Here is a 27,984-nt window from a genome sequence, read left to right on the forward strand (position 1 = left end):
TATCAAGCTTAGGGAAGCAGAATTTTCCTTGAGCCCTGAGATGCAAGTGCTGAGTTGGCTGTATCCAAGACGTGCAGAAAACAGAGTCCTGCATGAAGGAGTCTGGGGGGGGACTCAGTTCTGCCTGAAGGTTCAGAGGAAACACAGCCCTGCCCTGAGGGGAGGGAGTGGCAGGGGCTCAGAGCTCGGTCCTGGAAGTCTCTGCCCTTCCCTGTCCCCTCCCTGTCGCCTTCAGCGAGCAGATCAGCCGGCGGCAGTCTCAGGTGGACCGCCTGTACGTGGCACTCAAGGAGCTGGGCGAGGAGCGCCGGGTGGGCCTGGAGCAGCAGTACTGGCTGTACCAGCTGAGCCGCCAGGTGGACGAGCTCGAGCACTGGATCGCCGAGAAGGAGGTGGTGGCCGGCTCCCCTGAGCTCGGCCAGGACTTTGAGCATGTCACGGTGAGCAGCATTAGGAATAAACAGCGATCCAGGGGCCACTGTGTCTGCTACTAAGGTTCTCCGGGCCTCAGTTTCCCCATCCATAATAGGGCGATTGTAATAGCACCACCTCATGGCTCTGTTGAGTCACTGATGGATTAATATAACCTGAAGCTGTGGTCCTCACCCTTTCTGGCACCAGGGTTCAGTTGCATGAGAGACGATTTTTCCACAGATGGGGACGAGGGGATGGTTTCAGGATGTTTCAAGCACATTACATTTATCGTGTACTTTATTTTTATTGCATCAGATACACCTCAGATCATCAGGCATTAGATTCCAGAGGTTGGGGACCCCAAAAAAACACTTAGGACAGTACTGAACACCCATAGAGCCTAACACAGTGTTAATTACTATTCTTAGGGTCTTGTTAGTTACTCAGTCAGGTCCAACTTTTTACGACCCCATGGACTGTAGCCTGCCAGGCTCCTCCGTCCATGGGATTTCCCAGGCAAGAATACTGGAGGGGATTGCCATTTCCTTCTCCAAGGAGTCTGCCTGACCCAGGGATTGAACCTGGATCTCCTGCATTACAGGCAGATTTTTTACCATCTGAGCTACCTTATTTTATTATTGTTACTATTATTGCTACAGAGTGAGTTCTCAGTAAGTGTGGGATGTTATATTTTGTTCTGATGGTCACCATTAGTGTTGTTATTCTGCCACAAGATGGTGGGTTGGAGGGGGCTCGTGTCTACGGCACTTTGCCCATGCTGGCACCCCCCCCCCCCCACTCCCTGGTGGCAGGTGCTGCAGGAGAAATTTTCAGAGTTCGCCAGCGAGACTGGCACGGCAGGGCGGGAGCGGCTGGCAGCCGTGAACCAGATGGTGGATGAGCTGATCGAGTGTGGCCACACGGCGGCGGCCACCATGGCCGAGTGGAAGGACGGGCTGAACGAGGCCTGGGCCGAGCTGCTGGAGCTTATGGGCACGCGGGCCCAACTGCTGGCTGCCTCTCGGGAGCTGCATAAGTTCTTCAGTGATGCCCGAGAACTCCAAGGACAGATTGAGGAGAAGCGGAGGCGACTGCCTCGCCTGACCGCCCCGCCGGAGCCGAGACCCAGTGCCAGCTCCATGCAGCGGACCCTGCGCGCCTTTGAACATGACCTGCAGCTCCTTGTGTCCCAGGTCGGGGGCTGGTGGCCAGGAGGGGCTGGTGGGAGGGCCTGGCAGCATGGCCAAAGGACGGGGGCAGCAGTTCTGGTGAAAATCGGGCTGGGGACCACGTTGAAATTAGACGGTGGAATAGACAGAAAACAGACCACAGAACAGGGAGAAGTTATATGATGGGGCAGGTAGAAAATGGACTGATTGCATGGGGCGCAGAATCAAACAATGACAAGAAAAAAAGCAGTATAGTATGCCTGATAGAAATCAGACAGTGTTTCCAAGGGAGGTTGGGCAGGGGTTCTTGTGAAAACTGCAGAGTGAATCTTACCCAAAGCCCGATGGAGAATCTAAAATGAATTGCAAGGAAGTTGAGAGAAATTTGGCTGCAAAGCAAATAGAAATTAGACCACAGGTCTCTGATAGAAATCACATGATTTTCCCTGAAGAAATTTGATGGGGTTGGATCTCATGAATGGAAATCAGGGCTAATAGGAATCAGGGAGTGAGTTTGATAAGAATTAGGAGGTAGATCTGAGAAACCAGATAAAAATGAAGCTGTGGGCCTCACAGGACGCAAGCCACAGAACTGAAGGAAATAGGGTTGTAGGTCTAGTGGAAGGTAGAAATTGGACAATTGTTTTATATATATGATATGAAAGATCATTAGAAGTCAAGCAGAGATTGATAGTCATTATGTGCTGGATCTGACACAAATATGATGGTCCTCTGAAAGAAGTCAAGTGGCTGAAACCATGGAGAGTGAGCAGTGACTAACTCACACAGCTGAGCTAGTGAAAGTGGATGGGAGACCTGCTAGTAATTGAATAGCGATCCTGAAGGACATTGGGTGATAGGGAGTGGTCTGAAAAAATTGGACAGTACATCTAATAGATGTCAGGGTGAGGAAGGGTTTCCTGAAAGAAATTGCATGGGTCTGAAACAAGATGGGGCGGGGGGGCTGAAAAAGCGAGGTGGCAGACCCAATAGAAATAGAGCTCTCAGACTAGAAGTCAGACAGTGGACTGAAAGAAACCTGACGGTAGGTGTAAAAGAAGTCAGAATGCAGGTCAGTCACAGAAACATTAGGCAGCAGACATGAGAGAAATACGGTAGTGGGTCAAAAAGAAGTCAGAGAGTGCGAAGGTCAAAAAGAAAGCGGGCAGTGGCTAGGAATGGAACCCACTGGAATCTCAAGGGTGCAGGCTCCTTACTTCTTCAGGCTCTGCACCCAGTCCGCAGACGGGGGGTGGGGGCGAGGGTGGAGCCTGGATCCCCATGGAGGTCCGGTCCATGTGCTCCTCAGGTACGGCAGCTGCAGGAGGGGGCAGCCCAGCTGCGGACGGTGTACGCGGGCGAGCACGCGGAGGCCATCGCCAGCCGGGAGCAGGAGGTGCTGCAAGGCTGGAAGGAGCTGCTGGCAGCCTGCGAGGACGCCCGCCTGCACGTGAGCTCCACGGCCGACACCCTGCGATTCCACAGCCAGGCCCGAGACCTGCTCTCCTGGATGGATGGTATCGCCGGCCAGATTGGGGCAGCTGACAAGCCCAGGTGCCCCTCTTCCCACCTCGGGTTTCCTCCCTGCCTCCGGGCCGCCACCCTCAGCCCCTCCACAGTCCCCTTCCCATAAAAAAAAAAAAAAAAAAATCACCATAGCCAATACCTGCGTGGCTCCTCTGCCTGCCATGCATTGTTCTACAGGCTCCTCATGTGTGAAGACCCCTTGTCACGCCTCCCATCGAGCTCAGAGCACAGGGCCTCCTCTGCCTCCGTAGGGGTGTCACAGCATGGGATGGATTAAAGCCAGTATAGGGATGGGGAGGTGTATGTGGGGCTTGACCTAATAGGCATTGACTTACTGCTCACATCATGGCTTGATGTGAGTATGCAGCAGAAGCCTCTCCCACAGTGGTTGGGAACCAGTGTCCTTCTGTCATCAGCCCTGACATGAGTTGCTGGGCCTTCTGCATCCAGCTACAAATGAGGAAAAGAGAGCTGAGAATACAACCGGAGGTTTTAGAGACTAAACCTGCACTCACATCCCTTTGGCTCAGTGGTCCAAACCTGTCTGCTAGGGGCTCTGAGAAATGTAGTCCAGCAGTGTGTCCAGGAAAACAAGGATGTAGAGAGTAGTGGATACATAGCATCGTTTCTGTGACTGTGAGGACTGGAGTCTGCATTCATTTACTCAGCAAATATTTACCATATGCCAGAGGGCTTCCCAGGCGGTGCTAGTGGTGAAAGAGCCCGCCTGACAACTCTGGAGACGTAAGAGATGTGGGTTTGATCCCTGGGCTAGGAAGATCCCCTGGAGGAGGGCATGGCAACCCACTCCAGTATTCTTGCCTGGAGAATCCCACGGACAGAGGAGCCAGGTGGGCTACAGTCCATAGGGTCACTGAGTCAGACACAACAGAAGCGACTTAGCGCACATGCACACACGCACTGTATGCATGCAAGCTCAAGCCCCTGACCATTGCAGCTTACATTCTGAGGTAGGAATCAAGCAACAGATAAGTCAATAAACAAACACTTAATATTATTCCAGATAGTAATAAAAGAAAAATAAAGCAAAGTAAGGGGATCTGAGTGCAGTGATGGTGAGTTGGGTAAAGTTTTGGGGGAAGGGTCTTCCAGGTGAAAGGATCAGCAAGTGCAAAGGCCCTGAGGTAGGTTGTAGTTAGATATGTTTGCAGAAAAGCTAGATGATCATTGTGGCTGGACAGAGTGAGTGAGCGGGAGAGTGGAAGGTGGTAGGAAATGAGCTTAGAGGGACAGTAGCATGGTGCGGGCTTCCCATATGGCGGTTAGTGCTAAAGAATCCACCTGCCAGTGCAGGAGATGCAGGAGACATGGGCTGGATCCCTGGGTCAGGAAGATCCCCGGAGTAGGAGCTGGCACCCCATTCCAGTATTCTGGCCTGGAAAATTCCGTGGGCAGAGGAGCCTGGCAGACTGCAGTCCATGGGGCCTCAAAGAGACATGACTGAGTGCTGGGCGTGGTGAGGAGTTTGCCTTTTTTTGGAGTGGAATGGGAGCCACTGGAGAGTTTAGAGCAGGAGGAGAGGGTGATGTGATATGGTGTATATTTGAGAAAGATCAATCCAGGTGCTTGTGGGAAGTGAGAGTGTGGAGAGCCACGGTCGAAGCAGGCAGGCTGCTCAGGAGGCTCCTGCCATCATCCAGGGCACAAGGTGACGTTGGCTTGACCCAGGGTGGCGGCTGAAGAAATGGGAAGAAGTGATCGATTTTAGGAAAAAATGAAAAAGCTTTTTATTATGAGAAATTTCAACTCTCCACTGAAGTAACAGTAACAGAGGGAACCCACGGGTGTACAGTGAATACCCAGCCAGTCTTCGTCTATGTACTCCCCTCCGCCCCCTCCACCCTAAGCTAAGTTATTTTAAAACAAATACCAGATTTTGTATCATTTCACAGAGTATATTTTAAAACATTTTTAAGAGATTTTTTAGAAAATTTATTTATGGCTGCACTGGGTCTTCATTACTGCAGGCTTTCTCTAATTGTAGCGAGCAGGGGCTACTCTCTAGCTGCAGTGCGCAGGCTTCTCATTGCGGGGGCTTCTCGTTGCAGAGCATGGGCTGTAGGCGCATGGTTCAGTAGCTGCAGCTCATGGGCTCTAGCTCACGAAATCTAGCTCCGTAGTTGTGGCACACAGGCTTATTTGCCCAAAGGCATGTGAGATCTTCCTGGACTGAGGATCGAACCTGTATCCCCTGCATTGGCAGGCGGATTCTTCATCACTGGACCATCAGGGAAGTCCATTTCACAGAGTATGTTTTAAAGTTATAAATGTCCAGTCTTGACTGATGGATTAGGTTCTGGAGCTGAGGGGAAAAAGAGGAGTTATAGATGAATAATGGGTGAATTTATTGAGGTAGAGAATTTCGGGGAGGGTACATTCAGGAGACGGGAGAATCAGGGAGACTCTTCTAGGCATACTAAGTCTTAGGTAGGAATTGTTACAATGTGGATGATCAGAAATAAATTTGAACATATTCAACATTAAATCTTTTTTTTTTTTTTTTTTGGTCAGACTGCATGGCTTCTGGGATCCTAGTTCCCTGACCAGGGATTGAACACAGGTCCTCAGCAGTGAGAGTGTGGAATCCTAACCACTGGGCTGCCAGGAAAGTCCCTGGATGTATTAAGTCTTCTAGGGCTATACTTGTTGACTGATGGAACCTTCAGAAATTTGGAATTTGTTTTGGCCATATAATAGTTTAGAATGGTCAATAATTATACAACACACGCCACAAATATGATCCACATATATAATTTAAGATTTTATTGTAACCACGTTAGAAAAAGTAAAAAGAAGCAAGTGAAAATTCATTTTAGTAATTCATTTTATTTAACCCTTTTATGCGTGCGTGTGTGCTAAGTTGCTTCAGTCATGTCCGACTCTTTGAGATGCTATGGACTGTAGCCTGCTAGCCTCCTCTGTCCGTGGGATTCTCCAGGCAAGAATACTGGAGTGGGTTGCCATGCCCTCCTCCAGGGGATCTTCCCAACCCAGGGATCGCCCGTTTCTTAAGTTTCCTGCATTAACAGGCAGATTCTTTACCACTAGCACCACCTGGGAAGCCCTTTACTTAACCAAGGATACTCTAAATATGATTACTTGAGCATGAAGTGAATATTAAAACTATTGAGATATTTTTCCTCTTTTTTTTATACTAAATCTTCAAAGTATGGTGTCTGCTTGACTCTTGAACACATCTCAAGTCAGAGTAGCCATATTTCAAGTGCTTGACTGCCATATGTCTAGTGGTTACCCTCTGGGACAGCACAGACTTAGGATCACAGGCTAGTGGAAGCTTCAGAAGTATAGCTTTAGAGGATTAGAAAAATTGGATCTTGAAATTCTCAGAATCACCAAAGTGGGACATTTTAGCACTCTGGGAGAAGTCGGAATCATTCAATCAGTGAAGAAGGTTGGCCCCTCAGAACCTGGTTGTGGGAGGTGGGCGGGGGGAGCACCAGCCTGAGGGATCTGGGCTCATCACAAGAAGTGTATGTGGGGTGGGTTGAGGGAGGCGGCCCGTGGCTCAGATCCCTACCCGCCACCCACTGTAGGGACGTGTCATCGGTGGAGGTGCTCATGAACTACCACCAGGGCCTGAAGACTGAACTGGAGGCCCGGATGCCAGAGCTGACAGCATGCCAGGAGCTGGGGCGCTCTCTGCTGCTCAACAAGAGTGCTGTGGCTGACGAGGTGGGAGGGGCCGGGGCTTCCCTTTTGTCCTCTGTGCCCATCAGGGTGGCAGGCCAACCCTGATGCCTCTCCCAACCACCTGCCACTCCCAGATCCAGGCGCAGCTGGACAAGCTGGCAACCAGGAAGGAGGAAGTGTCGGATAAGTGGGACCGCCACTGGGAGTGGCTGCAGCAGAGTGAGTGTGGGCCCAGACACACGGGGCTCAAGGGCACAAGGACATCATGCCCCAGCGTGTCAGGAAATGCCCAGAGGGTGACAGTCATGCTTGCATACCCCATGGGTCCCCAGCGGCAAACATGAAGGCCTGGGCGAGTGGACAAGGGGGCTGCCCTGGCACTGACTCCCAACACCTAGGGGAGAAGCTAGTGTCCTCAGAAATAGCCCAGCCCTTCACCTTCCTGCAAAGCCCAAAGTGTCCAGGGCTGGGATGGAGGAAGCCAGAGCGGGAGTGGAAGGCCAGAGAAAACAGCCCCCAGGTAGGGCCCCCGGGTGCCCCCAGCACCCTTCCCCTGAATGTCTCTCCTCAGTGCTGGAAGTGCACCAGTTTGCCCAAGAGGCAGTGGTGGCCGATGCCTGGCTGACGGCCCAGGAGCCGCTTTTGCAGAGCCGGGAGCTGGGCAGCAGCGTGGACGAAGTGGAACAGCTTATCCGGCGACACGAGGCCTTCCGCAAAGCGGCCGCAGCCTGGGAAGAAAGGTTCAGCTCTCTGCGGCGCCTGACCACGGTCAGCACCCCATTTCCTGCCCCAGACCCCACCCCCACACGGTCCCACATCCATCTCTCTATATGAGAGAAACACATGGGCCAATACACGGCCTCCACGCTGTGTTGAATGAGGGCTGAGACAGACCATCACTGTGTTTCCAGTCCTGGGGGCAAGGGGAGCTTTGAAGGGAGAGGGGACAGACTGTCACCTGTCCCCAGTGACAGTCCAGGGCTAGGATGGGGGAAGCACAGGGGAACTTGAGAGCCCAGAAGCACTTGTCCTGGCCTGGGAGGAGTCTGATCTGATACTTGAAGAAGGACGAGATCATTGTAATAAAAGTCTCAAGATCCTGAAGGAAGGAGGCAGTGGGTGGGAGCGAAAAGGCACCTACAGAAAGCGATGATTTAACCAGTTATTAAATGAGTGCTAGGTGCTTGCTGGAGAAAATAGCATTTAAGCTTCTAGCCAACCCTGCTTTTTCACTGATAAGAACCAATAAACTGGGCGGTGAGGCAGACGACCCAGAGCCACCTTCCCAGTCCCCACCTCCACCCTGCCCCTCCACTGGAGCCTGGCCCCTCTGTCCCCAGATTGAGAAACTCAAGGCAGAACAGAGCAAGCAGCCGCCCACCCCACTCCTGGGGCGCAAGTTCTTTGGAGACCCTACGGAACTGGCGGCCAAGGCCGCGCCCCTGCTGCGGCCAGGGGGCTATGAGAGGGGCTTGGAGCCCCTGGCCCGCCGGGCCTCGGACACGCTCTCGGCCGAGGTGCGGACCCGGGTGGGGTACGTGCGGCAGGAGCTCAAGCCGGAGCGCCTCCAGCCGCGCATCGACAGGCTGCCCGAGGTCCCGGGGAGGGTGGAGCCTACGGCCCAGCCGGCGGCACCAGAGGACGCCGCTGAGACCCCCGGGACCCCTGCGGTAGTCGCAGCGGAGCAGGTCCGGCCGCGGCCCGAGCGGCAGGAGTCAGCTGATCGCGCGGAGGAGCTGCCCAGGAGGCGGCGGCCCGAGCGGCAGGAATCGGCTGATCAAGCTGAGGAGGCTGCGCGGAGGCGGCGGCAAGAGCGGCAGGAGTCAACGGAGCACGAGGTGGCACACAGCCTTACCCTGGGCCGCTACGAGCAGATGGAGAGGCGGCGGGAGCGGCGGGAGCGGCGGCTGGAGCGGCAGGAGTCTAGCGAACAGGAGATGCCCATCAGAGGAGACCTGGCCAAGGGGTGAGGCCTAGGGAGTGAAGGAAGGGGGACAAGGAGAGCTCCTGGAGTCGCGCAGGCCCACAGGCGAGGGTTTCCAGGTTCAGAATTGCCTAACTCCCTGGATACATTCGTGGTACCCATTGTACAGAGATGTAAACTGAAAGAGGCTGAAAGAGGGTAGGAGTCCTGCCTAACAACCCACAGTGGCAGTGGCTTCCTTCAGGTGCAGGTTGTCAGGTACCAGGTCCTGACCCCTGCATCAAATCCCCTGGGTGACCCTGAGCAAGGATTTCATCCTCTCTGCATCTCAGTTTCTCCACGGGGCTAACGGTGGAACCATCACCTCTCTGATTGGAGTTAAGATCCTTCATCACCATCTCCACCTTATAAACTGGGGGATTTTATGCATGGAGCAATTGAGGCTCAGAGAGGGCAATTCACTCAGTTTGGGTGAAACAGGACCGGAACCCAGAGCTTTCAGAATCCAGAATTAATGAGAATGTGTCATGTGGATCACTTCAATCAGCCGTGTCCCCAGAAAGAGGCCTTTGGTCAAAGACATTTCAGTGACAGTGATTTCCAGACCCCTTTTAAATTCTGTATTTCATGAACACTGGCCAAGCGCCCACTCTGTGTGTGGTATGTGCTAGGGAGAGCAATGACCCAACCAGCTCCAGCCCTGCTTTCATGTGGCTCACAGTCCAGTGGGAGAAACAGATTTGTCACCAGAGAGTATGACGCAGAGTGACCAGGGGCTGGGAGGGGGCAAATCCAGGGAGCCTGAAAGCTTAGGGGATGGGTGGAAAAAGGCAACAGTGTGTTCAAAGGCTTGAAGGCACCGGTTTGCATTTTGGTCTTTGTGTTGCTTAAAACTCAAGAGGGCAGAGAGGTTCCTTCGTCCACCTCACAGACACAGTGCTGAGCACCCGTGGTATGTAAGGCAGACAGCCAAGACAGGCAGCTGCGGAAGTGGACAGGGACCTGGCCTCTCAGGCTAAGATGTGGAGGCTCCTCCAGCCAGCCAGGCTGGTCTCTGGGAGAAGGCATCCCAGTCCCAGTGAATCTTTCTGCACCCTGCCCCCAGGAAGGCCACCCTGGCTGACATTGTGGAGCAACTGCAGGAGAAAGAGGCAGGCCCAGGGCTCCCTGTTGGGGTAAGTTGAGCCTCGGCATGGGTGGGGGTATGGGGGCCCCTCTCAGAGCAGGAATTAGGACTCCAGAAACACAGGAGCCTAGCCCTGCCCCCTGTCTGAACTGTGCAGAGAGACTCTTGGGATGGACAACGGCCCTGAGACACCTACCACAATCTGAAATTTTCTCCCTTAGAAAGATGAGGCCACCGACCTAAGAGATTCCTACCACCCTACACACACACAGATTCCAGACTTCCCACATTTGTCCTAGACCCTTTCCCCTAAGCACAGCAGGGGTCTCAATATTCCTTACTGACAATGATACACAAACAAAGAAGGCCCCGGATTCCTCCTACAGATAGATGGGACACCCACCTGCCCGTATCCCCACCTCCATAGGACCAGAGCCCTTACCCCCAAGATCTAGAGGGATTCCAAACATAAGAGTCCTGACAGGCCCACTCCCAAGATCCGGGGAGCCCTTAAGCGTTGGGACTCCAACCCTGAGGTCCTCCCAGACTCGCCTCCAAGACAGATGGCCCTGCAGACAGATGGGACCCCCCAGGCCCGTGAGTTCCCCCAGACAGATGGCCCCCCACGCCCCACTATGGACAGCACCCCTCTTCCCCCTCCCTTCACACAGCCTTCGCTGCCTCAGCCTCGCGAACTTCCCCCCGGCCGCCTGCCCAACGGGCTTGAGCCGCCCGAGCGGACACCTCGGCCGGACCGGCCGCGGGCGCGGGACCGGCCCAAGCCGAGACGGCGGCCGCGGCCCCGAGAGGGTGGTGAGGGCGGGGGAAGCCGGCGCTCGCGCTCCGCCCCGGCCCAGGGCGGCTCCGCCCCCGCGCCTCCACCACCGCCCACTCATACAGTGCAGCACGAGGGCTTCCTGCTGCGCAAGCGCGAGCTCGACGCTAACCGCAAGTCGTCCAACCGGTGAGCGTGTGGGCGGGGCTTTGGAAGGCGGGTCCCAAGCGCAGTGTCCAATGAATGAAGGGCCTGGAGAGGGGGTGGGGCCAAACTCTAGGGCGCCCAACCCGTGGTGGGGTAGGTGGGGCCTGAGAAGGGGGCCTTAACTTCAAAGAGTCAAGCAATGAACCGGAGAAGCGGGGCTTAAGGTTAGTGTGACCAATGGGAGCCGGCGGAGCTTAGATGGGACGGGACCTGAAGAAGACGTTATTGCTACTCAAGTCCCAGATCAACCAACCCAAGAGTTAACTAGAGCTAACAGCAAACTAGATGTGGGGTCTAGTCAAGAGAGTTCTCAAGATCTGTGAGGTGGAGCCTGGAGAGGTCCTTCAGCCAATGAGTAGGGTGGGTTAATTTATTTCAGTTCAGATTGCGGAAGGGTCTGATAAGGCGCTGATCCCAAACTAAGGAGTGGGGGCACCTCATATAGGTTTCCTTCCGGATGAGGGGGCCTGACAGTGATGTGTCTACTCTTGGGAGTCCAGCTCGGGGCTGTTCAACCCTTTTTTGTCCAACTGGGAGTCAGAATCTAGGGAGAGGTGGAGCCCAAAAGGGAAGAGTTGAACAAGCAGAATGAGTTGGGCGGAACAGATTGAGGTTTTGTTTGTGGGGTTTGGAGTTAGTCTTTCCTCCTTGTGCTGAGACCAAGGGGCACCTTGGGGGTATTTTGCTTGTGGGAGACTTCCTCCTCCTCGGTTGGGGCTTTGGTTGAATGGGGAGATAAGAATTCCTCTTTTCAGACATAGGCTAGTAGATCAGCCCTTCAGGGGATTTGGGGATGAGGGTGAACAGGGGTGGAGGAGTAGCAAGGAACATGCCCAAGCAAAGGCTTGCGGAGGAGACAGCTTAAGTGTTGCCTTCAGGAACTTCAGTGTGGGAGGGGATGAGGAAGAGCAGTTCCAGCAGGGGCCAGTCTGGGCAAAGGCTTGGTTCCCAGAGACTGGGACACTCCTCTCAGCTTCACAATTGCCATACGGAAGCGTACTCCTGGCGTGTGGCTCAACTAGGGCAAAGGCCCAGAGGGAGGAAGACTCAAGCATATTCAGCCCCCGAAGGGTATCAATGAAGAATACCCAGGCAGAGTGCTTTGACTCTGCCTTGAGCCCCATCTCATTGCCCCAGGTCATGGGTGAGCCTGTACTGCGTGCTCAGCAAGGGGGAGCTGGGTTTCTACAAGGACGCCAAGGGCCCGGCATCCGGGGGCACACACGGCGGGGAGCCACTGCTCAGCCTGCACAAGGCCACCAGCGAGGTGGCTAGTGACTACAAGAAAAAGAAGCACGTCTTCAAGCTCCAGTGAGCCCCGTCAATGGGCGAGCGGGAGGGTCCCAGACCCAGCTTCCCCCTCCCAACAATACCCTGCTCCCCTGGAGGACCGTCAGTAGATGGGTGGATGGGTGGGCTGTGCCCCTAGTCCTGGAGCCCCCAAGTCTTGTGTCCTCTCCCACAGGACCCAGGACGGCAGCGAGTTTTTGCTCCAGGCTAAAGATGAGGTGAGATCCGATCGTTTCTCTCCCTATTCCAACCTCAGGAGCCAGCTGGCTGGCTGGCTGGCTGGCTCCTGGCCCTGAGTGATGGGGCTGTGAAGAGGGAAAGTGCAAGCCAGAGTTACCTGGGCCGAATGGGCAAGCCCATGGCAACGAGATTTCAGAAGTTCCTAGCCTAACTGTGGGAGATGGAGAATCAGAAGCGCTGCCTGGAGGCCCCAGGATAAAGTCCAACCTCCTTGCTTTGGCTTCTGAGATGAGACTGAAAAGTTAGGAGGGCATTAGCTTAAAAAAAAAAAAAAAAAAGATGAACTGCAAGTACAAGGAAACAGAGCTACAGAATTGCAAAAGGTTAAGTGTGCTGAAGGACAGTTCAAGGAAGAAGGTTATTAGAAAGGTTCCCTGAGGCTGGATCTCTAAGGACACTGCTGGTCATTCAGGGAAGTCTGTTATTCTAAGTACACTAGAGAGGGACTTCCCTGGCAATCAAGTGGTTAGAACTCTGCTTTCACTGCTGAGGGCTGGGGTTCAATCCCTGGTCAGGGAACTAAGATCCCACAAGCTGTGCAGCACAGCAAAAACAGAACAACAAACAAAAAAACAATTCTAAGGGCATGAGGAGGCCGTGGCAGAGTTTTGAGCAAAGGAAGGCTGCAGTGCTGCATAAGAAAGATCCCTTTGGCTACCAGTGTGCAGGGTAGATTGGAGAGGGTGAATGGAGGAGTGAGGCACAGGAGGTGGGCCGGGCAGGGACCTGGGCGGGAGAGCACAAGGCTGGGAGGGGTCGAGGAGGCAGGTGAGAGAGAGGAATGTGAGCGGGCCTTGGGACTGGGGCTAAGGGGAAAGGCAAGGGGAGGAGGAACAGGCACAGAGGTGGTTTGAAGAGATGTTGAGAATAGTAACATTTGCTACCCATTCATCTTCCCAAGAGGCTATGAAGTAGGCCTTAATTCTCTTTTATTTATCTTTAAAATGGAAATAGTTTTCCATCATTGGGTTATTGTGAGAATTAAATAAGTTGATACAAGTAGAATACTTACTAAGCTGGGAAATTTAGTGTCTGCTGATATTATTGCTTCTTGTTGTTTATCTCTATAGTGGGAGTTAGATATAATCCAATTGCATTGGATTAAGTGAGTTGATCCACATAAGTGCTTAGAACAGTGTGTGTGTGTGTTAGTCACTCAGTCGTGTCCGACTCTTTTGTGACCCCACGGACTATCACCTGCTAGGCTGCTCTGTCCATGAAATTCTCCAGGCAAGAATATTGGAGGGGGTTGCCATTCCCTTCTCCAGGGGATCTTCCCAACCCAAGGGATCGAACCCAGGTCTCCTGCATTGCAGAGGGATTCTTTACTGTCTGAGCCACTAAGGAAGAGCTAGGCACAAAATAAGTACTAAGTAACTATTTACTTCATCATCGTTGTTGTTATTTTTATTATTACCCCGTTTAATAGATGAGGAAGCTGAGGTTCAGAGTGGGCAGTCAGATTCCAGACTCATCTATTACTCAGTCTCCTCTCTTCCAAATATAGTCTATATGCCCTATTTCTCTCTCCAGGAGGAGATGAACGGCTGGCTGGAGGCTGTGGCTGCCTCGGTTGGGGAACACGCCGAGATCGCCCGCTGGGGCCAGACACAACCCACCACGTCGTCCACAGACGAGGGCAACCCCAAACGGGAGGCAGGGGAGCGCAGGGCCAGCGGGCGCCGGAAGTGACTTCCCACCTCCTCGACCCTCCTACCCGCACCGTGGGCACAAAGACACTTTCTCTTCCGTAGGGGCGGGAGCCCCTAGTCCCACCAACACTGAGGATGCGCCATGACCGGCACTGGAAAGGAGGGGACTTCTCCTGCACCCCCAAGAAATGGTGGGGTGATTGCTGCCCCTATAGCCATATCTCGGCCCCTTCCCGCTCGCCACCCCCACCCCAGGTGCTGGGGCTCTATTATTTTTATGCAATAACTGAGCTTGGGGGGGCGGGGAGCGGGTAAGGGGCCAGCTGAGCCAAGCCCCCTGCCCCACGAAGCTGGGGTGGTAGGGGCGATAATTCCCGTCCCCACCCTCCGCCCTAGGGACGGGCATGGGGGCGCTGGTGAGGTCCCCTGGACCATCCAGGGTGCTAGGGGGTGGGGAGGGGACGCCCCCTCTCCGCCTTTACCTCACTTCCAATGCTGCCTTGATCTCTGTCTGGGAAGGGGGCGTGAAAGGGGCCCTAGCCTCCGCACTCCGCTGTCTCAGAGCCATGCGGTAATTCCTTAGTTTATTTTTGCAAAACGTCGACCTCTTCCTCCCCCGCCCCGCATCCGCGAAGGCTTTTAATGGGAGGGGCGTCAAAGCTCAAAATTGTCTTCCTCTCTCCTCCCCCCTCCAGTTGTAAATACGACAAGGTGAGGGGAGGGGCGAGGGGAAGCCCTCCCCCCCCCCCCCCCTGCATGCTTCTGGCTGGAGCACCTCCCTGGGGAGTGGGGGAACTGGGTTGTGGGCAGCCCCCATGGCCACTTAGAGAAGCCGCTGGTCCAGGGGTGAGGAGAGGTGTGGCAGGCGCACACTCTATGTACCTATAATAAATCTTTTGGCTTTGACGGTCTATGCGGGTTTGTTCGCGTTTCACGGGCTGCACCCAAGAGGATTGGGTGGAACGACAGGAAGAAACTGTCTTACAGCGGACATTTATATGTCCCTATTGGTGTGGACTAGTTTCGAGGTCTAAACTCGTGTTCCCGATTAAGCACCTAGATGCCACTCCTAAATTGGGAACCCCAGAGGAATGGAGGAACGGTCTGCTATCCGTGGTAACTAAACTTCCCCAAAGGAGCCGCTTGGTCCGCCCCGTCCAGGACAGGAAAGGCGGGACCCTTTAAGGAGGCGGAGAAATGAACAGCGATGGGCGAGCGTTTTGCCCAATCGCTAGCTGCTCTGGGAGTCTGCAGCCCAATGAGCACGCGGTGGGGGCGGGGGCGGGATGCACACCCGGAAGCGGGTGCAGGCCGGCCGGCTAGCCCGGGGGCCATGGCGGCCGCGGCCCCTGCAGTCGACGGGGTCCCAGGTCGAGGGCCTCCTGGAGAGGTGATTCATTTGAATGTGGGAGGCAAGAGGTGAGTGTAGGAGTTTCTTGAGTCACTACTCTCGGGGCCGGAGACCGGGCTGGGAGTACCCGCCTCTCCCAGGGGGGAATTCTGTCCATCAAGGATTGCTCCGCCCCCTGCTGGAGGCGCGGGAGCCTGGCTGGATGCTGGGGGAGGGAGGGAAACTTACCGGGTCCTGAGATTGGGGACCGCATTCTTCATCTTCCCTCCGTCATCTCGCGTCCGCTCACCGTTCCCGCACAGATTCAGTACCTCTCGCCAGACTCTCACCTGGATCCCGGACTCCTTCTTCTCCAGGTGATTGGGGAAGCGAGTTTAGCGTGGGGGACGGGAGGGTTGAGTATGGGGAGACCTCATCTCCCCGTTACACACACTCCGGCCCGTGACACCTGCTCTGCGTCCCCTCCCTGCAGTCTTCTGAGCGGACGCATCTCGACACTGAAAGATGAGACCGGAGCCGTGAGTAGAGCGAGAGCTGAAACGGGGCGGCTAGTAGGAGGAGGGACAGGAGCCCCACTCAGCCCCGCTCTTTGCCCCATCTATTCTCTGCCTCCCTTCCCCGCAGATCTTCATCGACAGGGACCCCACCGTCTTCGCTCCCATCCTCAACTTCCTGCGCACCAAAGAGTTGGACCCTAGGTGGGCATGGAAGATAATGGGGAGTCCCCCACTTCTTTACCCCTTGAGAAGTCTCTTCTTCCTCTCAGAATGTTCACTTAAGTCCTTTAGAATATCCCTCCCCAACACACACACACACACACACACACACACACACACACACACACACACACACACACACAGTCTCTTCTTCCTCTCAGAATGTTCACTTAAGTCCTTTAGAATATCCCTCCCCAACACACACACACACACACACACACACACACACACACACACACACACACACACACACACACACACACACACACACACACACACACTTTCACCACCCAGATCATTTCTTCTTTAGAATCTTGATACCATCAACATTTGCTACCTCTTGAGATTCTCTCTGCAGTTTCAAAAACTTGGTCCCCAGAACTCTCTGCCCACTCCCACTCCCCAGATCCTGACACCTAGTCAATTCTACTACCCAGGGGTGTCCACGGTTCCAGTCTCCTCCACGAAGCCCAGTTCTATGGGCTGACTCCTCTGGGTAAGTGGCCCAAACCCCTTAGCATCCTCATAGAAAGCCAGCCCTCTAACGATGCTCCCTCTTTCTCCTCACTTCTGAAAGAAGGTGGGGTTAGAGCTGAGAGCACTGGATTTGGTGGTCCTGGGTATCAGGGGACGGGCGGTCTTCTGTGGAGAAAGATGGGGGAAGGGGAAAGGTTCTGCCTCAGCCTTCTCCAAGTCCCAACCTGTGAGTCCTTCTGCCTCAGTTCGTCGTCTACAGCTTCTTGAAGAGTTGGATCGATCTTCTTGTGGAAACGTCCTCTTTAATGGTTACCTGCCTCCACCAGGTGGGAACTACTAAGGAATATAGGGTGGGAATGGAGGGTGGGGGATTAAAGACTACATTTCCCATAAGGCTGCAGCCCTTGCATGCCTCAGCTGTGATCCCTGAGACACTGTGGGAATTGTAGTTCTATATCAGATGCTTTGACTAATGCTTGGAAAGGAAGTAGGAAACTGCATTTCCAAGGAGGCAGTGGGCCAGTCTAGTCCCCTTGAGGCTCAAGCTTGCTTTGGAGCCCAGTGGAAGTTGTAGTCCAGTTTGGATTTCCTTGTAGAGAGTCTTAGGGAGAACTGGTGTCCTTTGCATGGAGGGGAGAAATATTAAAGGAGAGTTATTGACTGTAATCCCCATGGAGCAGCCAGCCCACTGGTCATGGAAAATATGCCCCAATGGTTATTGGGAACTGTAGTCTACTATGCTTTGCTGATTGGTAGAAGGAACAGAGTTGGGGAGTTCAATTTATGACTTTATTTCCCTAAATTCAGTCAGTATGTGTCACCTTCATGAAGTTTACCAAATATGAAGACCTACTGTTCTCTTAACCTAGTTTGATCCTATATTTTTTTATTATTATTTTAAATAGAAGCTTTATATCATTGTCTTTTATGCCATAAATAAGTGGATGCGAAACATAAGAGTGTAATTAAACTCTGGTTAGATGCTGTTGCCTGCCAAGGGAACAGGCTTCCATTTCTTAAAAGGAAGGATTAACAAATATTGAAGAGGTGTCATCATCATCGCAGCCCCAAACTGATTCTTTGTGATGGGCTCAAAGGAACTGATCAGGGAGCAGCTCACTATGTGATTCAATATCACTTAACGCCACGTCCCTGCACCACCAAAAATCTTTTCTCTAGGAGACGATGCTACCTGTGTGGGAAAATCAATATCTGGCACATTTTAAGTGTTTGCTCTGTGACAGTTTTTACAGTTATTACAATGATTGTTGCACTGCCCCTTCTTTCTGCCATAGTGTTCCCGGTGAAGCGGCGGAACCGGCACAGCCTGGTGGGGCCCCAGCAAGCAGGGGGTCGCCCAGCCCCTGTCCGACGGAGCAACACGATGCCCCCCAACCTGGGCAATGCAGGGCTGCTGGGCCGAATGCTGGATGAGAAATCCCCTCCCTCCCCGTCGGGTACATTTCTGCCTCATGGGAGATCGGGGTAGCCAGTGGGCCCTGTGACCCTGCCCTGATCCCTGCCTTTCCCCCTAAGGGCTACCTGAGGAGCCGGGGATGGTGCGCCTGGTGTGTGGACACCACAACTGGATCGCCGTGGCCTATACCCAGTTTCTTGTCTGCTATAGGTGCTCAGGGAGGGTGGTGGGAGGAGGCCTTGAGCCCTGTTGATGCGGGTAGGGGATGCTCAGGGTGAAGGTTGATGATGTCCCCCAATCCTCCAGGCTGAAGGAAGCCTCCGGCTGGCAGCTGGTGTTCTCCAGTCCCCGCCTGGACTGGCCCATTGAGCGCCTGGCACTCACAGCCCGGGTGCTTGGTGGGGCCTTGGGAGAGCATGACAAGATGGTGGCAGCAGCCACGGGCAGCGAGATCCTGCTGTGGGCTCTGCAGCCGGAAGGCGGTGGCTCTGAGATAGGTACGAGAGGGAACCTGGGCTTCCCTGGTGGCTCAGCGGTAAAGAATCTACCTGTGATGGAGGAGACCTGGATTTGATCCTTGGGTCGGGAATATCCCCCAGAGAAGGGAAGGGCAACCCACTCCAGTATTCTTGCCTGGAGAATTTCACGAACAGAGGAGCCTGGCGGGCTGCAGTCCATGGGGTCCCAAAGAGTCGGGCACAACTGAGCGACTAACACTTTCACTTTCTTTCTGAGATAGGTATGGCCCCAGGCTTTTTCTAGAACCCTTTCACCCTTTATAATCCTGCTCCAACCTGTGGCTTGTTGAAACAGCCACCCTACACAATTCTCATACCTGTAAGACTTTGTGTTGTTACAATGTGCCAACCCTTTGTAATTCTGTATTCCATTAGCATTCCTTGGTCTGGTAGAAAAATCCACCCACATACAGTTCTCTCCTCTGTCAGAATTCACGGTCCTGTTCAATCTCTTTGCTTTGGTCGAATTCTCCATGCCAGTAGAATCCCCGGACCTGTTAGAATCAGTTCCCCTTAGAAATCTGACTCCTTAGACTAATCTGTTCCCTGACCAATCTTAATCCTCGTGAGAATCCTCTGCCACCCATAGGGTTTTTTGCCTTTGTTGAAAATCTCAGCTGAATTCCACACTCTGTTAGAGTCCCACACCCCAGCAGGAATCCAGCCCATCATAATCCTCTCTAATTCCTGCTGGAATCCTCTAGTCTGTAAAGACTCTATGACTGAATTGAATCCTCTGGCCCTCGGAGTTCTCAAGTTCTCGAGTTCTTGCTGCCACCCCACTTCTCCCGCCATGAGAGGGGGTCCTGGCTGAGCTCTTCTCACCCTCTGCAGGAGTCTTCCACCTGGGGGTGCCTGTGGAGGCCTTGTTCTTCGTTGGGAACCAGCTCATCGCCACAAGCCACACAGGGCGCATCGGCGTGTGGAATGCTGTCACCAAGCACTGGCAGGTCAGGGGGCTGGCCAGCCTGGCCGCCTCTTTCCCAGGGGTCCAGACCAGTCAGACCCAAGGAGGGGCTCCTTTCTGGCCCACCTGACCCAAAGAACCAAAGAATCTAGTAGTGGGCCAGATGCAGGGTCACGGTGAGGTGGAGTATGGTAAAGGCCTAATGAGGATCTGGGAGGCCTTCCTGGAAGAGGGGCTGCTGAGCTGACATGAAGGATGGGTGGGTTTGGAAAGGAAGAGAGGGATCTCCAGGCACTGGGGTGGCCAAGCTGGTAAGGGGAGATACTGTAGGAGGCTGAGACCCAGAGACAGATGTGCAAGCGTCTGTCATTCTCTTTGCACTCACCCCAAGCTCTGTCCAGCGTGTAAAATGTGCGTGCGTGCGTGTGTATATGTGTGTGTACAACATATATATATATATACACCTACAGTGTTGTTTTCTAAAGTGTGAGTTGGGTGAGAGAGAGATGGACACGCAAAGAAATGAGAGAGAAAGAAACAGAAATGGAGAGAAATAAATAGAAACAGGAAGTCAGAGGCAAGAGAGAGAGCGAGAAAGAGGGTGGATGGAGAGACACCAGGACTGAATGATTGTGGTAGATGAGGGGACCACAGAGAGATGGAGATGAATAAAGAAATGCCAGGGGTAATAAATAAAAGAAAAAACAACTAAACAGAAAAAGAAATGTCAGGGAATACCCTGGCGGTCCAGGGGTTAGGACTGTGAGCTTTCAGGGCTGTGGTCCAAGTTCGATCCCTGGTTGGGGAACTACGATCCTGCAAGATGCACAGCCTGGCCAAAAAAAGAAATGTTGGAATGTCAGAATTACAAAGTCAAGGAGAGGCTAAGAGATAGTGCCCAGCAAGAGCCATTCAGAGACACACATCAGGAATGCAGACCTGGATCTGGCAAGGCTGGGGGAGAGTGGACCTAGAAACCCTGCCTGGGGGTGGTGCTGGAGCAGAGAGGCGAAGGCCTGCCGGGAGGGGCGCCGCAGGGAGGGCCACCCTAGCCACAGCCCTCCCTGCCCCCAGGTCCAGGAGGTGCAACCCATCACCAGTTATGATGCTGCAGGCTCCTTCCTCCTCCTGGGCTGCAACAACGGCTCCATCTACTACGTGGGTGAGCAGCGGCCAGCACCCCAGCTACCCGAGAGCCTCCCCTCAGAGGTGGGAGAGGAGGGGAAAGGCTGGGCTGCCTTGAACCGACCTGTTTATCCTCTGTGCCCCACCGCCCACAGATGTGCAGAAATTCCCCCTGCGCATGAAGGACAACGACCTCCTGGTCAGCGAGCTCTACCGGGACCCGGCAGAGGACGGGGTCACAGCCCTGAGCGTCTACCTCACCCCCAAGACCAGTAAGCTATGGCTCAGCCTCACCCCTCTGCCACGAGCAGCCAGCCCCGGCCCCAGCCCACGCAGTCTCCCCACCACTTGACACTTGCGTAGCATGGGCCAGTGAGATTTATTGAGAGGGAGACAAATTCAGCTCATTCAGTCATTCCACAGTTACTGAGCACCATTTATATGTAAGCACAGTGCTAGGTGCTAGCCATGGCAGGCTTCTCCACCAAGGGCAAAGCCGACCTCTTGTAGTTCTTTGTGTTTCTTTCCCATCTCTGTGATTAGGGCATGATGCTTGCATGCTACTAAAACAGAGGATGTGTCACTTGGGAATTCCCTAGCCGTCCAGTTGTTAGGACTCTGTGCTCTCACTGCGGAGGGTCTGGGTTCAATTCCTGGTCAGGGAACTAAAATCCCATTAGCCTCAGGGTGTGGCCAAACTGTACTCCCCCGCTCAAAAAAAAAAATCCAAAATAAAAACAAACAAAAAGAGGATATGTGTCTTACACGGGGTGAAGCTGAGTTCTCTCACTTGGAACGGTCTTTGTGTTTTGTTTTCTTGATCGCAAATGCAGAGAAATAGATTAGTTTCTTATTTGTTTTTATTGAGATATAATCTCCATCCCATAAAGTCCACAATTCAGTAGTTTTTAGTAGATTCACAAAGTTGTGCCGCCATCACCACTATGTAATTCCAGAATGTTTTTAGCACCAAAAGAGAAGCCCCCTGCTCATTAGCAGTCACACCCCAGTTCTCCTTCCTGACTGCCCGCTAACCCACTTTCTGTCTCTATGGATTTGCCTGTTCTAGATGTTTCATGTAAAGGAAATCATACAGTATGTGGCTTTTTGTGTCTGACTTTTTTCACTTTGCATAATGATTAATCTTATTTTATGGTTAGTGCTTTCTGGAGCTTAAGATGTCTTTCCCTCCCCGCAGTTTGCAAAGATTTTTTTCCTATATTTTCTTCTAGAAGCTTTGCATATTTCACTTTTACACATAGGTCTCTGTTCCACTTCAGATTAACTTCTATGTGCAGTGTGAGGTAGAGGTCACAGTACATTTTTTCTAGCAGTAGTAAACTAATAATACACTTAACTTCACAGCCTGCATCACATAAATCCTCTTTCTTTCTTTCTTTTTAAACTTTATTTATTTACTTTTGACCATGCCTCACAACTTGTGGGATCTTAATTCCCCACTAGGGATCAAACCCAGGTCCTTGGCAGTGATCACGTGGAGCCCCGGCCACTGGACTGCCAGGGAATTCCCAAGGGCCCTTTTCTTATTTCACTGACTCACTCCTTTTCTCCTTGCCACATGCCACTATTCTGTCATGCATGTTTAACATTTATCTTTTCATTTGTATGTGCACTTAAAAAATGCATATTATGGACATGTTTTTGAATTTTCATGAACAGTATTGAGTATATATCTCAGTTTATGTATTTTACTTTGATCCATCCTGCCTTAGCTTCCCTTGTGGCTCAGCTGGTAAAGAATCCGCCTGCAATGCAGGAGACCTGGGTTTGATCCCTGGATTGGGAAGATCCCCTAGAGAAGGGAAAGGCTACCCACTCCAGTATTCTGGCCTGGAGAATTGCATGGACTGTATAGTCCATGGGGTTGCAAAGAGTTGGACACAACTGAGTGATTTTCACTTCACTTATCCTGCCTTAAATTAAATGTCCATCCATGTTGCTGCGCATCACCTGAAGTCATTGCTTTTAACTCTTGCACAAAATATTAAAACTGCCTTTTACCCACATTCCTTAAGATGGCCCATTAAATCTGTGACATTACAACATACCTTTTCCCCTGTGGAAAGCTGGCGATGGGGGAGGAGTCCCTCAGGCACACTGGGTTGCATTTTCTTGTCTTGCTGTCTTTTTTTTCTTTTTTCCCCACTGTGCAGCTTATAGGACCCTAGTTCCCTGACCAAGGATGGAAACCTGGCCACGGCAGTGAAAGTGCTGAGTCCTAACCACTGCATTGCCAGGGAATTCTCACTGCTGTCTGTCTGTTTGTATGCCCCTTGCCGTGTTTCTCTGTTTTCCTCAAATTCCGTCTTTCTCTCTGCCAGTCTCTGTCTCTATAACCCTCCCTGTTTCTGTTTGTCTACCTCTTTCTCTGTTTTTCTCTCTCTCCCCCGACTCCTCTTAGCTCTGTCTCTGTCTTCATTTCCGTCTCTGGTTCTCTTTGTCTGCTCCTTCCCCCTCTCTTCCCTTCCCGTTCCTCCGTTTCCCATGTCTTGCCACCTTGTTCTCTCCCCTCCTCTTTACTTTCTGACTCCGTGTCTGTTCCTTGCTGACTCTTTCTCTCTGCCCCAGTTTCTGTCTGTCTGTGACCCCGTCCCTCTCTTCCTCCCCGGCTCCTCACCAGGTGACAGTGGAAACTGGATTGAGATCGCCTACGGCACCAGCTCAGGGGGCGTGCGGGTCATCGTGCAGCACCCCGAGACTGTGGGCTCAGGACCTCAGCTCTTCCAGACCTTCACCGTGCACCGCAGCCCTGTCACCAAGATCATGCTCTCGGAGAAGCACCTCATCTCGGGTGAGTCTCACCCAACTGCCCCAGGCATCTTTCTCCCTGCAAGACGGATGGCTCCACTGGGAGCATGAAGCCAGGCAGATGAGGGTCTCCACTGGGGAGGGACATGGTGTAGGGAGTGGCCTCCAGAGAAGGGGAGCAGTCTGGGGGAGAGTGAATTGCCAGGAGAGGGGAGAATTCATCAACTTCACTATTGCCAGGCACAGGATACCGTGATAAGCAAGACAGGCCAAGTCCCTAACCTGTGGAGCTGACAGGCAAGAGTACTGGAGTGGCTTGCCATTTCCTTCTCCAGGGGATCTTCCTGACCCAGGGATCGAACCCGGGTCTCCCGCATTGCAGGCAGACGCTTTACCCTCTAAGCCACCAGGGAAGCCCCCTAGTTGGGGCAGCAGATGATAAATCAATACAAATATAAATCATTATCTGATAATGATGGGGGCCACGAATAAAAACAAGGCTGTGTGAGAGACTAGAGAGCACCAGGGTCATGAGAGGGCATGGTTCGGGAATGCCTTCCTGATGAAGGCGCTTTGAACAGAAATGAGCAGCGCAGATCAGTGGGAACAAGCATTCCTGGCAGAGGGAACAGGCACTGCAAAGGCTCTCAGACGGGAGGACGATCGACATACCTAAGGAAGCCCAGAGTAGAGTGGGCGAGGAAGAGGGTGGAGGTGATGGGGTAGATCAGGGGGACCTTGTAACCCCTGCAGAAGACTTGGTCCTTAAGCCTGAGTGAGATGGCCCCATAGGAGGGCTCCCAGGAGAGGAGGGCTGTGACCCAATGCAGGTATTCACAGGGTCCCTCTGACTGCACATGGGGACAGGCTGGGGGGCAGGAAGACCAGGGAGGAGGCTGTTGCGATGGTCCAGGCAGAAGATGAGGCAGACATGACCAGGATGGGGGCGGGTTGGGGTCAGTGGGCAGAGAAAGGTAAGATCAGCCTCTGGAATGACTTGGAGGCAGAGCCAACAGGATTGGTAACTCTTTAGAATTCTGGGGAAGAGAGGATGAAGAAAGGGAAGAATTCAGAGGGGCCAGAATCCTGACACCTTGGAAAGGAAAGGAGGTCATCTCGGGGCTCAGGAAGGTCGAAGGTTGGGCAGTGGCCATTCCCCCGCCAGGCCTGACCAGCTCCTGCCCTCTGGCTGTCCAGTTTGTGCCGACAGCAACCACGTGCGGACATGGTCTGTGACTCGCTTCCGCGGCATGATTTCCACCCAGCCTGGTTCCACCCCACTCGCTTCCTTCAAGATCCTGGCGTTGGAGTCGGCCGACGGGCATGGCGGCTGCAGTGCTGGCAATGACATCGGTGCCTCCTAGCCCCTGGCCCCCCACCCCCACAGACCCTGCCTGACCTCCACCCACCTCCACTGATCCCTTTCCTCACCCCTGGAGACCTCTCTTGACCCACCCAACTGATGGAGTTGACCTCCACCGACCACCACCTGACCCCTCCTGACCGCCACTTACTCCCAGCCACCCCACAGTTGGATTCTGTTACCCCCACTGATCCCTGCCAACCCAGGACGCTCCCCCCGATGTGCCTGAACTCCACTGACTCTTGCTGACCCTTGACCCTCTCTGACCTGGCCCAGCTCCAGCATCCTGGGGATGGAGACCTAGTCCTGGGTTGGGAGATTCAGCTATGGGGAAAGGGGCATAGTCTTAGGGTCTAGAGGTCCCAGAGACCCCAACTGGCCCTGACAGCCCCCGTCTACTTGGCCCAGGCCCCTACGGCGAGCGAGATGACCAGCAAGTGTTCATTCAGAAGGTGGTGCCAAGTGCCAGCCAGCTGTTCGTGCGTCTTTCATCCACTGGTCAGCGGTGAGGACCATCCCGTCAAACAGGGAGGGTGGTCAGAGCCAAAGGCGGGATGCACAAAGGTCAGAAGGGCATCTCAGCCAAGGGGGCACAGCAGGAGCTGAGGCTGGGAAGGAGCGCAAGCCTGGCCCTAGGTGTGGAACCGGGGGGTATCAAAGGTGTGACAGGTGTGAATGGGAGTGAAGCTGGAACAACCCCAGGTACCTATGTAGTTGTGGCCTGGATGGGGGCCGGGGGTGGTGAGGGCTGGGATGGGGGAAGGGTGGGAAACCATGGGATCCCAGAGGCAGTGCTTGCGTCAGCCTGGGAACGGGGGTCTCTTGAAGAGGGGCCTCTGAACAAAGACCTTGAGGATAAATAGGAGCAAAGAGAAGAAAGGAGGGAGGGGACAGGTGTGCCTGGCTGAATGGGCAGCGTGTGCCAAGTCTGGAATGGCCAAAGAGGGTAACCAGAGACGTGCTCGTGGTCTCTGGGGGCCTGGAGCACAGAACTGGAGGTGAGCATTGAGGCTGCAGCGGGGTGGAGCCTTGCTAATTGTAGGGAAGAGACAAGACTGTCCTGCGTGGTCTGGGAGCCAAGGCTGCACTCGGGGGGATGGACTGGAGGTTGGAAGAGAGGAGGCCAAGAGCCCAGGGAGGAGGCTGGGACAGACGGCTGGCTGGAGAGGGCAGGGCTTGACCAGGGCCCAGTGGGGAGGGGAGGCAGGGCCAAGGGAGAGAGGCAGGAGGCCGAGTGGGCTGACCATGGGTAATGCTGGCAAGTGAGGGAGCACCGTTCTCCTGGATCAGGAACAGGGAGGGCAGCAGGTCTGGGGGAGAATCCCATTTAGGCCCCATGATGGGTGTGTGGGGCTGGGGACATCCACGAGGCCACTGGACCCACAGGGCTGGAACCCAAGACCTGGGAGCGATGGAGAAGCTTGGGTGCTTGTCGGAGAGGCAGGAGGGGAAGTCACAGTGGTGGGGCCTGAGGCCTGGGGGTGGGAACAAGGATGAGAGGAGGGAGCAGGCCAGGCTCTGGTGTGACCGAGGTAACCGCTGCGCCCTCCCCTCTCAGGGTGTGTTCCGTGCGGTCCGTGGACGGCTCACCCACCACCGCCTTCACAGTGCTGGAGTGTGAGGGCTCCCGGAGGCTTGGCTCCCGGCCCCGGCGCTACCTGCTCACCGGCCAGGCCAACGGCAGCCTGGCCATGTGGGACCTGACCACCGCCATGGACGGCCTCGGCCAGGCCCCTGGTACTCCCACCGCATCGGCTCACCCTGAACCCCTCTCCACAACCTCCTTCGCCATGACTGCCCTCCCCAAGCCCTGACCCTCTGACCCCTTACCCTCAACCCCTCCTTACCCTTGCTTTTAAAATATACTTTTATTTAGTTGGTTAGTTTTGGCTGTGCTGGGTCTTCGGTGCTTCGAGCAGGATTTCTCTAGTTTCGATGAGCAGGGCCTGCTCTCCAGTTGCGGTGCTCAGGCTTCTCACTGCACTGGCTTCTCTCTGTTGCAGAGCACAGGCTCTAGTGTGTACTGGTTTCAGCCGTTGAGCCTCTTGGGCTCTAGAGCTCAGGCTGAATAGTTGTGGTGCGGGGGCTTAGTTGCTCCGTGGCATGTGGGATCTTGCCAGATCAGGGATTGAACCTGTGTCTCCTGCGTTGGCAGGCGGATTCTTTATCACTGAGCCACCAGGGAAGCCCGCTTGCCCTTGCTTTCTAACCTGTCTTAGCTTCTGACCCTTGTTCCTTGACCTCTGCATCTTTTTTCCTATCCCGACCTCAGTCTTTGCACATGACCTTTGTCCCTTGGCCTGTGACCCCTGTCTTGCCCCTGACCCTGCTTCCTTGCCCCCCAGCAGGGGGCCTGACAGAGGAAGAGCTGATGGAACAGCTGGAACAGTGTGACCTAGCCCCGCTGGCTTCCTCCAGGGGCTCTCTCCCCAGCCCTTCACCCCGGACCTCTCTCACCAGGTAAGCATGACCAATGGGGGAGAGGGCAGAACATGGTGGCCTTAGGGGAGGGGGAGCCAGCTCCACCCTGACGCCCTTCATTGACCCTCATCACCCCCTCAGTCTCCACTCAGCCTTCAGCAACACCTCCCTGTCCAGCCGTCGGGGGAGCCCAAGCCCCCCTCAGGCTGAGGCCCGGCGCCGCGGGGGAGGCAGCTTTGTGGAACGCTGCCAGGAACTGGTGCGGAGCGGACCGGAGCCCCGGCGGCCACCAACACCAGCCCCCCGGCCCTCCTCAGGTCTTGGAGCTCCCCTTGCGCCCCCCAAGATGAAGCTCAATGAAACTTCCTTCTGAACACAGCTGCCATGGTGCCTTGGGATATCCAGGTCCTGGGGGACTCGGGTGCCTCCCTCACTTCCTGTCAGAGCCCTGGGTTGAGGGCCAGGGCCTCCTGCTGTTACGAGATCCCCACCATCTCCCTTGTCTGGAGCCAAAGTCACCCTTCCTTAATAAAGTTCTCACTGCCAGTGCTTTGGTTACATTCTTAGAGGGTTTGGGGACCCCTAGGGAAAGGGCAAGAGAGACGCAGTACCCCATCAGGTCCTTGGCTGTAGATTCAGGGACATCTGTCTCTCTCAGTTTAAGTGAAGAAGGGGAATTGGTTTACACTCTGGCTTCAGGCATGGCTGGATCCAGGGCTCAAATATTCATCCGGAATGTCTTTCCATCCTTTGACTTTGGTCTCCTCTGAGATCATTCTCAGTCAGGTTTTCCTCGCTCTGTGCCAAGATGACTCCACATAGCTCCTTAGCAACTTTTTGTCTCTGTTGTTGTTGTGTCTCCAAGTCGTGTCCAGCTCTTCATGACCCCATGGACTGCAGCACGCCAGGCTTCCCTATCCCTCA

At 54.0% G+C, this 27,984-nt stretch overlaps 3 protein-coding genes and 1 long non-coding RNA gene across 6 annotated transcripts in view; 3 read left to right on the forward strand and 1 right to left on the reverse strand.

Annotated features, from left to right (window-relative positions):
- The window catches only part of SPTBN4 (spectrin beta, non-erythrocytic 4), a 78,276-nt gene extending 63,380 nt beyond the window's left edge, over positions 1 to 14,896 (forward strand). The window contains exons 25-36 of the mRNA XM_061139323.1: positions 236 to 440; positions 1,227 to 1,607; positions 2,893 to 3,137; positions 6,686 to 6,824; positions 6,917 to 7,001; positions 7,354 to 7,550; positions 8,123 to 8,748; positions 9,812 to 9,881; positions 10,504 to 10,796; positions 11,952 to 12,125; positions 12,280 to 12,322; positions 13,878 to 14,896. Of these exons, the coding sequence (XP_060995306.1) occupies positions 236 to 440; positions 1,227 to 1,607; positions 2,893 to 3,137; positions 6,686 to 6,824; positions 6,917 to 7,001; positions 7,354 to 7,550; positions 8,123 to 8,748; positions 9,812 to 9,881; positions 10,504 to 10,796; positions 11,952 to 12,125; positions 12,280 to 12,322; positions 13,878 to 14,036 (2,617 nt within the window). The 3' untranslated portion in view covers positions 14,037 to 14,896. The remainder of the gene's footprint in view (positions 1 to 235; positions 441 to 1,226; positions 1,608 to 2,892; positions 3,138 to 6,685; positions 6,825 to 6,916; positions 7,002 to 7,353; positions 7,551 to 8,122; positions 8,749 to 9,811; positions 9,882 to 10,503; positions 10,797 to 11,951; positions 12,126 to 12,279; positions 12,323 to 13,877) is intronic.
- ZNF780A (zinc finger protein 780A) overlaps positions 1 to 27,984 on the forward strand; it is a 428,674-nt gene that overhangs the window by 354,274 nt on the left and 46,416 nt on the right. The gene's annotated exons all lie outside the window — the stretch shown is intronic.
- On the reverse strand, positions 4,830 to 15,614 carry LOC133054375 (uncharacterized). Its single transcript, XR_009692397.1, has 2 exons — positions 15,576 to 15,614; positions 4,830 to 5,433 (listed from the first exon to the last, which is right to left on the reverse strand). It is a non-coding gene; the product is annotated as an uncharacterized LOC133054375 (long non-coding RNA).
- Positions 15,282 to 27,606, forward strand: SHKBP1 (SH3KBP1 binding protein 1). 3 transcript variants are annotated; one of them, XM_061139324.1, is made up of 18 exons: positions 15,282 to 15,415; positions 15,650 to 15,703; positions 15,820 to 15,865; positions 15,972 to 16,045; positions 16,501 to 16,559; positions 16,786 to 16,866; positions 17,836 to 17,997; positions 18,077 to 18,167; positions 18,264 to 18,454; positions 19,310 to 19,425; positions 20,457 to 20,544; positions 20,663 to 20,779; positions 23,149 to 23,319; positions 24,474 to 24,629; positions 25,048 to 25,144; positions 26,198 to 26,376; positions 26,985 to 27,099; positions 27,202 to 27,606. In XM_061139324.1, exons 1-18 carry the CDS (start codon positions 15,330 to 15,332, stop codon positions 27,431 to 27,433), a joined length of 2,115 nt encoding a protein of 704 aa, XP_060995307.1. In that variant the 5' UTR covers positions 15,282 to 15,329; the 3' UTR covers positions 27,434 to 27,606. The 3 variants fall into 3 exon arrangements, with proteins under 3 accessions (XP_060995307.1, XP_060995309.1, XP_060995308.1); XM_061139326.1 differs by having other exon boundaries at positions 27,378 to 27,606; XM_061139325.1 differs by having other exon boundaries at positions 26,988 to 27,099.

This window comes from Dama dama, chromosome 4 (genome assembly GCF_033118175.1).
Source record: "Dama dama isolate Ldn47 chromosome 4, ASM3311817v1, whole genome shotgun sequence".
Taxonomy (NCBI): Eukaryota; Metazoa; Chordata; class Mammalia; order Artiodactyla; family Cervidae; genus Dama; species Dama dama.